The 11,472-nt window shown below is 31.2% G+C and overlaps 2 protein-coding genes across 2 annotated transcripts; both read left to right on the top strand.

The window, feature by feature from the left end:
* The first annotated feature begins 4,756 nt into the window (after positions 1–4,756).
* On the top strand, positions 4,757–5,175 carry LOC133337518 (vacuolar ATPase assembly integral membrane protein VMA21 homolog). Its single transcript, XM_061545738.1, has 2 exons — positions 4,757–4,837; positions 4,933–5,175. Exons 1-2 carry the CDS (start codon positions 4,757–4,759, stop codon positions 5,170–5,172), a joined length of 321 nt encoding a protein of 106 aa, XP_061401722.1. The 3' UTR covers positions 5,173–5,175.
* A 494-nt stretch (positions 5,176–5,669) lies between these two features.
* On the top strand, positions 5,670–10,194 carry LOC133337517 (glutaminyl-peptide cyclotransferase). The gene is made up of 2 exons (XM_061545737.1): positions 5,670–5,825; positions 9,226–10,194. The coding sequence occupies exons 1-2, from the start codon at positions 5,670–5,672 to the stop codon at positions 10,192–10,194; spliced, it is 1,125 nt and encodes a 374-aa protein (XP_061401721.1).
* Positions 10,195–11,472: the final 1,278 nt, after the last annotated feature.

Here is an 11,472-nt window from a genome sequence, read left to right as displayed (position 1 = left end):
ATGTGGTGACTGAAAATGTGTATTTAGTGTGTTTGTGTGTAGGGTATTTTATGGTCAGCCACGTCTGAATATTCTGCTCCGCTTCCTGCGATTATTTAAGGTCATTCTATCGGTTTTCGACATATATATACCCTGAATCTAGGTTTTTGAAATTACACTCTATAGCCAAGGTTGAACTTTTTTATTATATTGTGACCGATAATTGCACCAAAATTTATATTAAGTATAAGTATTAAGGTCTTTCATGTTTAGACCACACATTATTTACCATTCGCTTTATATAAGGTACATGTTTTTATCAAAGGGTTATGCCATAGAGGCCACATATTCGGATTAAATGCAAATTTGGTGAAATATTATGATATACAATCAATGCATCAAATCAATATTTACAACCTTTTAAAATGTTGACCTGAAGTAATGACCCGTGGGTTCCCATCTTCGAACTTGATTTAGGTTTGGTAAAAGTAGGTAGAAAGTTTGAATCAGACATTCCGTTCATCTGATATAAGATGAAAAAATTTCGACACAGAAGGTTTCTCTATCTCCGAACTTGATTTAAATTTGGAAAAAATGTGATGATGTGCTAAGTTTGGATGAGATCGGTTACTTCTTTCGAAAGACATCGTGCGCACCGGATGACTGGACAGACAGACGGTCATTTGTAAATGGAAAAAATTAGAACAAAAAGGGCCCTTGCTTTTAATATTTAACGTCTTTTTTTGAATATTTGTTGATTTTGGGCACTTTTTGTTTTGGGCAAACAATACTTTTTGAATTTTCTCCCATTGCAAACAGAATAAAACACGATTAACAATAACAACAAACCATGTTGCAAATTTGCTTTTCGGGCACTTTTTGGAAACAGGAAATTTTGAGTGGCTGGCTTGCTGTGTTCTGCCTATTGTAACAACGGAGATGGATTTTGATTTATTGTTGTTGTTATTGTTATTATTATAAACTAAAACAATAACAACAAAATGTATACAAAAAAAGAAAACAGAATAGTTGTTGTTATTTTTGGCTTTAATTGCATCAATATGTTTGTAGTTTAAAAGAAAAATGTATATATTTATGTGTGTATTCAAATAAAATTAATGTTTGTTATTTTTTGTTGTTGTTGCCTTTAGTTTTCTAATTAGAAAACGGAAAGGAGACAGAAAAAAATCCTATAAATAGCAAGGCTATTGGAAAATAAAACTAAAAGTGCCTATAAAAGAAAGGCTATTGTGCTTGGGGCCATCAAAAGGTCCAATGAGAATAGGCTGTGGCGAGGGGAAGGGAAATTCAAGGGGGAACATAATTGATTTTCTAACAAAAATTTTTGTTGTTTTTCCTGTGCCTGCCTCTTGGCCACAAACAAAGAAAAGCGATTTTTCGTTTCGTTAATGCGTAAATTAGAGTTACACAGCAGCTTCACATTGAAAAGCTAGCAGATTTTTTTAATAAAAATAATTTTTTGTATTACTTTGAAAAAAAAATTGCGCTTCCACAAAATTTTAATTCCTTGAACACTTTGCTTTGAATATTTTATATTTTTTCAATATTTTTTTTGTATATAAACTTCTTTTGTTATATATCACTTCACTTTTTTCATTTGTTGTAGTTGTTGCTGTTGTTGTTTATGTGTAACTTAGAGAGTCAGAGAGAAAATCAAAAAATTCAAACTCTAAGTGCTGCTGTTCGCCGTTATACTGAAATTGTTACGTTCCTCACGGTTCGAGCCACTTAAGTGAACTGAACAGAAGGTCTCTCGCTGGCTCGGTCGTTGGATACCATCGCCAACAGTCGGCCAGCAAGCCAACCATTTACAAATGATGGAAAAAAAGCTAAAAATAGTTGATAATCGTACAAATAGATGATGGATGGAATATTTTGGTACGATTTTTTTTTTATTTTTTGTCGATATTGAAATTTAGTTTAAAAATTTATTTTAGTTTTAAATTATTTTTATTTTAATAATAGAATATAATAATAAAAATAATTACTTTATAATAAAAATCAAAAAAAAAGTATTTAAAAAGTAAGCGGAAATGTCACAAATTCATTAAAAGGGCCAAAAATAGTTAATATTGCATATATTAAGGTGGCTTTAGACGATAGAAATATCATGGCACTCCAATAAATAATTACTCCATTTCGCGCAAAATAAAAACGAAAATTAAATGTCCAAAATTTATCAAAACGGCCAAAAATAGTTAATATCACTTATCTTAAGGTGGCTTTAGACTATAGGAATATCATGGCACTCCAATAAATAATTACTTCATTTAGCGCTGCTGACTATCAGACTATCAACAAAAAACGAAAAGGAAATGTCAAAAATTTAACAAAACTGCCAAAAATAAAAAATAAACCGATATTTTTAGGTGACTTTAGACGACAGCAATATGATGTCAAAAAAAATAGAACAGCTGACTATCTGACTAGCTGTAAAAAAACGGAAATGTCAAAATGTATCAAAACGGTCAAAAATAGTTCATATGGTTTATATTAAGTTGGCTTTAGACGATAGAAATATCATGGCACTCCAATTAATAATTACTCCATTTAGCGCAGCTGACTATACGACTGTAAAAAAAACGAAAAGGAAATGTCAAAATTTAAAAAAATTGGCAAAAAATACTTAATACCGATGATTTAAGGTGACTTTAGACGACAGGAATATCATGGCACAATAAATAGAACAGCTGACTATCTGACTAACTGTCAAAAAATGAAGTTGGCTTTAGACGATAGAAATGTTATGGCACTCCAATAAATAATTACTCCATTTAGCGCAGCTGTCAAAAATACTTAATACCGATTATTTAAGGTGACTTTAGACGACAGGAATATCATGGCAAAATAAATATAACAGCTGATTATCTGAATAACTTTAAAAATCGAAGCGGAAATGTCCAAAATTTATCGAAACGGTCAAAAAAGTAGTTAATATCGAATATATTAAGTTGGCTTTACACTATGTGAATATCATGACACAAAAAATAGGTACTCTATTGAGAACCACTGACTATCTGTCTAACTGTAAAAAACGAAGCGGAATTCAAAATTTAACAAATTATTATATATTAAGGTGGCTTTAGACGAAGAAGAAAAAAAATTTACGATAAATCTGAAAAATTTTATAAATAAATAATTTACGAGAAAGTCTATATGCAAGAATTTACGATAAATCACGTAAATTTTTTATACAAAAAACTTACGATAAATTATAATTTCTTTAGTGAAGCCATAAAATCCTTCGAAAAATTTGAGATGTAACGTAAACATTTGCTAAGAATAAATTTTTACGATATCTCAATTTTCACCAAAGAAATTTAAAGGAGATTAATTATCGATAAAAAAATTACGATACATAGCAAAAATGTTCCATAGAAAAATAAATTACGATATATCCTAGAATTTTTCATGGAAAAAAATTGCAATAACATTTAATAAAAATTGAATAGAAAAAATTAATTTTTTATTCAAAAAAACTTACGATAAATTATAATTTCTTTAGTGAAGGAATAAAATCCTACGCAAAAATTTTGTGACGTAACATTAACATTTGCTAAATATAGAATTTTACGATATCTCGACTTTCTATAATGAAATTTAATCGAGATAAATTTTGCTATAGCAAAAAATTTACGATACATAGCAAAATTTTCAATAGAAAAAAAGTTACGATATATCGTTTACATTTTCTATAGAAAAAAATTTTGAATAAATTATAATTTCTTTAGTCAAGCAATAAAATCCTTCGAAAAAAAATTAGATATATCTTAAACTTTTGTCAAGCATAAAATTTTACGATCTGAATTTTATCAAGAAATAATTTACGAGAATGTCCATACATTTTCTATGGCAAAAATTTACGATAAATCACACATTTTTAATAGAAAAAAATTTACGATAAATTATAATAAAATCATTCGAAAAAAATTTTTGAAATAAATCGTAAGCATTTGCTAAGGATAAAGGTCTCTGTGGTCAACTCTTTGAAAAGATAACACGGTCCGAACATTTACCCCGCAAAAATAAAATATCAATTCATTTACTTGCATAATAACATAATAGGGCACCATTACAGAGCTATATTTTTTATTATTTTCAACAAAATCTCCCTTTTCTTTGTGTCGTTTTGTGCCCCTGAGACAAAAAATAATTTAAAGTGGAGTTTATTTCAATAAAAAAATTAAATTACTTTTTTGAATATTTAAATTAATTTTTTTATTTATTTCATTGAAAAATTTAAATTTTTTTCCATGCCTTATCATTTTCCACCACATTTACGACACTTCTGTACGTACGATACGTCATTGACTAATTACTCTCCCAGCAACCAAACACAATGAAATCCTGTTATAAATACCGTTTAATTCTTACTTTTTTATTAATTTTAAATAGAATTTAAATAAATAAATAATTGAAATATATTATTTTAAGTATTTAATTTAATATTTTTGATTAATGTATTCTATTTTCTATTTATTTCAATTAAAAAATACCATTTTCCCATGCCTTCCCATTTTATTACACATTTACGGCACTTAACTACGTACAGTAAATCATTGACTAATTACTCTCCCCCCAACCAAACAAAATACAACCCTGCACTGCCTAATCATGTGACGTTGATTGACTTGACTACTCTTGCCGGAATGTGTAATGTCATATATTCTTTTTTTTGACAACAATCTGCAATTAGACTAAAAAAATAAAATTGGGACAACTTGTTTTTGTATTTTTAACTACAATTAATTAAAATATGGCCAATAAAAATAAACTAAATAGTTCCGCAGGTGAGGCGGCCAGCAATAAACAAAAACTAAAGAAACAAAGATCCGATGTGAGTACGACAAACACGACACTTTCTCCTTTGGCATAAACAAACAATACCAATCATGTTTTTTGTTCTTTTCTTTTTTCTCTGCCCCTTTATAGGACGCCAAAGATTATAGCTCCTTTAAAATTGTATTCTTCTATTGTTCGCTGATTGTTTTCCTGCCCGTTGCCACTTTCTTCTGCCTGAAAGCTGTGGTCTTGGATCGTTTCTTTACCCTGACGGATTTGAACACCAATATCTATTCGGCAGTGGGTGCTGTTTTGGCATTGCATTTGGCACTGGGTTTGTATATCTACCGGGCCTATTTCGGCGGTAAAGATTCAACGAAAACGGATTAAGTTAAGGTGTATAAAGCAAAAAAAGACGAATAATAGATAAGAATGGACTGCTAAGAGTATTGTATAGATCGCAAAATATGAAAAATAATTCCCCTTTTTTTATAAAAAGAAAAAAATAATTCCTAAGATATTTTCCTTTTTTGTTATTGTTCTTCACTATGCAATAAATTGTGTTTCTAAATAGTTTTTTTTAAACAAAATCCCGAAAATGTTTAGCAACAAATTTTTGTGATGTAAAGCCCCCGAACAGGGGTGGCAGGGGACAATGTTGTTGTAAACATTGTATTTTGTTCAGAATGTTTACAGCAACCGAATGCCAGCAGGTTTTGAACTTGCGTAATTGAACAATTTCTGCTGCTGCTTACCTCTCATCTATCCAACCGCTCACTCTTAGAAATTTGTCAATCTACCCACAGTACTATTTTTTCTATTGAAGGGTGGTGGTGGTGTTTGGTACTCGGCTTGTGTGAAAAATTAAGTTGAAAAATTTCCAAAAAATGCGCCTAATTCCCCATTTACGTCAATACTCCAAATCCTATGGCCAGCTATTGGATCAAGTTCGTGAAAATTGCCCCAGTTTCCTGCAGGATCTTTTGCCCAGCAAAAAGAAATTCATTTATAATTTGGGTGCTGCCTTTGAGGTCCATGATTTGGTAAGAAGCAGTCAATTGTTTTGAACAATTTTAGTTTTATTTTGGGTACTCAATGAGTTTGTGTGTTTGTGCTTGTTCATGCTGTTGTTTTTGTTTTCGTCGTGTTTGTGTGTGTGTGACAATAGTGGTTGGGGGGTAGTTTTTGTGGTTTGTTTGTTTTCATTGAGAAGTCGGTCAACACATGGTTAGAATACAACTCTGTGGCATATGAAAACATTTGACAGTGGAATGGGGAGAGAGACATTAAGGGGTCTTTAGGTTAGCTGATTTTATTATAACCTGCATTTTTGGAAAAAACTCTGTATATGGTTGCTATTTTTTAAGGAATGGTCGGAAAAAATTCGTTTTTAAATAATAATGAAAAATTTAAAAAAAATATTTTTACCCTGATTAAAATAATAAATGAAGGCTGCTTTAGGTTTGGGAATTTTTTATAACATGCATTACCGCAGCAACTCTATGTATGGGCGAAATTTTTCACGAATTCGGAATGGTCGGAAAAAATTCGGTTTAATTCGGGTTTAATAAAAATGGGCGGGTTTTTGTTTCGGAGTTAAGTATTTTTACCCTGATCAAAATAATAAATTTATTTATTTGGGGGAAGTAACCGATTTTTGAAACTGGATCGGATCGGATTGCATAAATTTCATGTAAACCAGATTAGTTTTTGCATTTTCAAAAAATGTTAATTTTTCTTGGAAGGTGAAAAATATATGGTCCATTATAGATATTTTTGTGTCCAAGGTGCATTTTCAGAATCGAAGTGGTTGTAATTTGGAATTCCCGTTCTAAGAGGGAGAAAAAATACAATATATAACTCGCGGAAAATTTTCAAATTTTTTTTCCCCCTTTCCACTTCATTTTCGAGATTTTTTGTTGTCATGGGTGCAGTTTTGGAAGCGAAGTGTCTGTAATTTGGAATTCCGGAATCTGACAGGGCGAAAAAACTTTTTTGCGGGAAAATGTCAATAAAGGTTCACGTTTTTATATAGCCCTAATAGAAAGGTTCGCAACTTTTTACCGCATTTAGAATTTTTTAGCCCCATTTTGAAAAGGTGGTACCGTTAATTTTGCCTTTTGGCTTCATGAAAATATATTTGCGGTTTTTTTTCAATATACGTTTCGCTCTGAACGTTTATAGCTGTATTTTGCAAGCGAAGTAACTATAATCTGGCATTACAGGTTCTTGGAGCAAGAAAAAAACTTATTTTCACAAATAATTCTATAAAGCTTCAAGTTTTGGTAAAGCCCCCTAATACGTAAGATTAGTTTCATTTTCGAATTTTCCAAGGTTTTTGGCGTCAAGTTGCAGCCAATGTGGCTGTAATATGGCATTTTAGGTTGCTTCGTAGAATAATTTAAATGTATATTCCCCTTTTTGGTATAGCTCTCAGTTGGGCGCCACATTTCGTATTTTAAAGATTTTAGCCATATTTTTTAAATTTCCATTAATTTGACCTTTTAATTTCTTGAAAGGATGAATAAAATATTTGCGGATTTTTTTTACTCTATGTTCCGCTCTGAATGTTTATAACTGAATTTTGCAAGCGAATTAGCTATAATCTGGTGTTTCAGGTTTTTGGAGGAAGAAAAAAACGCATTTTTAACAAATATTTCAATATGGATTCAAGTTTTGGTATAGCCACCTAATAAAACGGATCAGTTTCATTTTCGGATTTTGAAGGATTTTGGCGTCAATTTGCAGTCAAAGTGACTGTAATTTGGCATTTGAGGTTCTCGATAGGTAAATAATTCGCTTCGTAAAAAAATTTAAGCGAATATTCCCGGCTTTTGGTATAGCTCACAGTTGGGCGCCATAGAAAACAATAGGTTTATGTTTTGTCACACCTCCTATGTACAGGTCCTCCGCTTCATTTTCATTATTTCTATGATACTATATGAATTCCGTGTCCTTAGAGGGATGAAAAACTTCCTCGCAAAAAAAAAATCCAGTATATTTTTGAATTTTCAAAGTTGTGGTCGCAAACGAAGTGACAATAATTTGATATTCCTGCATCTGATATAACCATCATAACCACGGTTCGACTCCATTTTCGGAATTTCGGAATGTTCCGAAATTTTACTTTTCCGATTTGTAAGATGGTGAAATTTATATTAACATAACCAAATTGCAAAATGGTGCCCAATGCAATCGCTCGATGACCTCACGGTTTGTATATTTGAGGTCTTAAATTGTGTTGCGCCTAAAGGAAGATGAAGAGAATTTTTTTTTAATCCAGGCCACGAAGTACCTTTTAATAAAATATTCTTTAACAAATCCTTGCCTTGAAGGACCATTTAAACAGTCCTTAAAGAATCCCTCGCCTTAATAATCCTTAAAAATATTCTCTGAAAAATCCACGCCTTGATGACATTAAAAAAAAAATGTTTCTTCAAGAAAATTTTTTTGAGCAACCCTTGTAATCAATTGTTGACATTGTCATTATTGCTTTACAATAAAAATAAGAATGTTGTTGTTGTAAAACAATCATTTCTCGTAATTTTTGTTAATTAATTTAATATTATTTAATTTAAATTAATATTATTCAATTTAAATTCATTTTTCTGTTTCAATTCTACACATTGGGCTACTGTGCACCGTTTGCTTTAACAAAATACAACTCTGTATATATATGACAGAGTGTGAGAGAGAGAGAACGTACACAAGGAAAAGGGAGAAAATCAAAACATATGTTTTTGAAGAGTCACTTGAATCGGAGTTTGGTTTTTTTATTGTTAATTAAATGGTGCCTAGAAATCTTATCAACCAAAAAACAAATAAAAACAACAATAATTATTAAATATTGCAAATAACACAATGAAATATGACTAGTTGACAAAGTTATTCATGTTCATTACATTGCTTGGCTCAAGGCAAAAAAGGCGGCGGCGTCGCTGATGACGTGCATGCAATGTTCTGTTTCCTTTGAGTTGGGGGAAAAGTAAAAGCGTCTGTGATAAATTGTTTATTTAAAAAATACAATAATATTAAAAACACATAAAGTGCCGGCCAATGAGAGCATAGTTTACAAAAACAACAATTATATTTATTAAATAGTTTGTGAGAGAGTTTAATTGGTGGAAGCGGTAACTCCCCTCCCGTGATTAAAACACCTGTTGAAATTTCCTGCTACGTTTTGCTTTTCAAAAAAGCGCAATTGATAACCAACAGACAGTAATTTATAATTAAGTGGAACATAACAGATAACGTGGCAAATCCCACCGTGTGATATGGCCTCCAACGATTTATGGGTTATTGTCCTATATTTATTGGTATCAGTTTCGGCCAAGGGCCAAAATGAGGGCGAAGAGTTTTTGGTGGGACAGAAACAGGTATTTTCGATGGATTTATTTTTTTTATTAAATTTGTAATTTTTTCATTTTCCTTGTCTCTTTCCAGCAACCCTATCATGTGGACGAGTTACCCCATCAGCATTTCCATGATGTGGCCCATTTATCGGATGTGAAACATTTAAAACACACCGTTAAAGAAATTCTCATTCCACGTATTGTGGGCACGCCGGGACATGAAAAAGTGCGCAAATATATTGTCAAATCTCTGAAAGATTTACAGTGGTCGGTGAAGTTACATAGCTTCCATGACACAGTACCCATATTTGGCCACTTACATTTCCATAACATTGTGGCCACTTTGAATCCAAATGCGGAGCGTTATTTGGTTCTGGCATGCCACTATGATAGTAAATATATGCCGGAGGCGGAATTTTTAGGTGCCACAGATTCTGCAGTACCCTGTGCCATGATGTTAAATCTGGCCAAAGTTTTGGAGAAACAATTGCAGCCATTCCGTGATTCCGAACTTAGTTTAATGTTCATATTCTTCGACGGAGAGGAGGCTTTCAAGCAATGGAGTCCGAAGGATTCCATATATGGTGCCCGCCACTTGGCCAAAAAATGGGAAAAAGAAGGATTCCTACCCAAATTGGATTTATTGGTGCTACTCGATTTGCTGGGCATGCCAGATCCGAAATTTTATAGTTTCTTTAGCAATACCGAATCATGGTATAGCCGTTTGCTAAGCATTGAAGATCGTTTGGCGGACAGCGGCTTAATGGAACGTTATGTTAGCAGTGGCGTATCACGGCCCCACGATCCCAATCGTTATTTCCAACCCAATGCCTTGAGATCATCGTTTATCGAGGATGATCACATACCGTTTTTGAGGCGAAATGTTCCGATTTTACACATTATCCCAGTACCATTTCCCACCGTATGGCACACACCAGATGATAATGAGACCGTGATAGATTATACCACCACCGAGAATTTGGCAAGGATAATACGATTATTCACGGTGGAATATTTAATGGGTGGCGTGCAACAAATCGATCAGGAGTGGATTAAGTGAGAAGACGTTTTAGAAAAAATAACAAAAAATGTAAATAAATTATTTTTAGTAGAAAAAACAATTTTGCTCAGTTTAAAAAAAAATTGTAATATTATTTCTATAAATTTAAAAATTATGAATATTATTAAGATTTACAAAAACTTTGCCAATACTATTTAAGTATTTTTTATTTAGTTAGAGATTATTATGAAAAAATTAATTATATCCAGTACTTATTGTTTTTCCAATAGATTCAATATCATCATAAGAATATTTTAATTATTTTTTAAAATAATGTTTTCTTTTTTTGTAATTTTGTAGGCCTTTTATTTTTCAGTTATATAATAATGGATGCATAATATAATATTATATTTTTAAATATAATTTTACATTTAAAGAAATGTACTATTTTTTAAGGCTACGATTAATTTTGAAATTTGTTTATTTGATCTATTTAAATAAATTGTGCAATATATAATTAAGATAAAATTTTTTGTATTTTCTTTCATTTAAAAAAATATTTTTTAAACGTCCCCAAAAGCGTGGATTTTTTTAAAGAATTTTGTTTCCAAGGTCCAAAAAGGCATGGATTTTTTAAAGAATATTTTTTTCTAGGTCCCTATGGTCCTCCAAATATAAACAAATATTTTTCGAATTTAACCTCAAATATTTTTTAAACATAACCTCAACAAGTCCGATGATGGTACCCATCGGTCTACTTCTTCTAGTGTCTCCCCCACAAAGTGTCACAATTTTTTTTAATTTGCGATGTTTTTCTGAATTGCCAAACATTTTTCGAATTTAACCTCAAATATTTTGTTAACATAACCTCAAATAGTTTTTTTTTGTTAACATAAAGTCAAATAGTTTTTTTTATAGTTTACATTTATAAATCCACCTTTTGCTTCATATAATCAAGCTAATAATTACAGTATTCGCCTTCTATATATACAAAAACCAATATTTTTCGAATCTAACCTCAAATGTTGTTCAAACATAATTTTTTTTGGCGGTAAATGTTTATAAATAAGTTCACAAGTGTACATGTATTTAGTGTTGGCGACCCTGTCCCATTGCTTCAACTCAGTTTGTTTGAAGCTTTCGTTTTGGCAAAATGTCACAAATTTACGTTTCGGTCCGTGTCGTGTTTTACAATCTTTCGGTCGGTGTTTTATTGAAAAAAATCCTATATGTGTGAAATACTATCGATAATTAATAAAGTGTGTTTGTTTTTAATTGCAATTTCAATAAATTATTAACAAAATTTGCAAAACTTTCTCAGTGTTTTATTCATATATA

The sequence above is a fragment of the Musca vetustissima genome, unplaced genomic scaffold (genome assembly GCF_032173495.1).
Source record: "Musca vetustissima isolate MV318-11 ecotype Yass unplaced genomic scaffold, APGP_CSIRO_Mvet_v1 utg3750, whole genome shotgun sequence".
Taxonomy (NCBI): domain Eukaryota; kingdom Metazoa; phylum Arthropoda; class Insecta; order Diptera; family Muscidae; genus Musca; species Musca vetustissima.
Note: the sequence above shows the minus strand (reverse complement) of the source record. Positions and strands in the feature narration are given on the sequence as shown.

Coding starts and splice junctions, on each gene's coding strand:
- LOC133337518 (XM_061545738.1), top strand. CDS start 4,757: ATGGCCAATAAAAATAAACTAAATAGTTCCGCAGGTGAGGCGGCCAGC. Junction 4,838..4,932: donor TAAAGAAACAAAGATCCGAT/GTGAGTACGACA, acceptor GCCCCTTTATAG/GACGCCAAAGATTATAGCTC.
- LOC133337517 (XM_061545737.1), top strand. CDS start 5,670: ATGCGCCTAATTCCCCATTTACGTCAATACTCCAAATCCTATGGCCAG. Junction 5,826..9,225: donor CCTTTGAGGTCCATGATTTG/GTAAGAAGCAGT, acceptor GTCTCTTTCCAG/CAACCCTATCATGTGGACGA.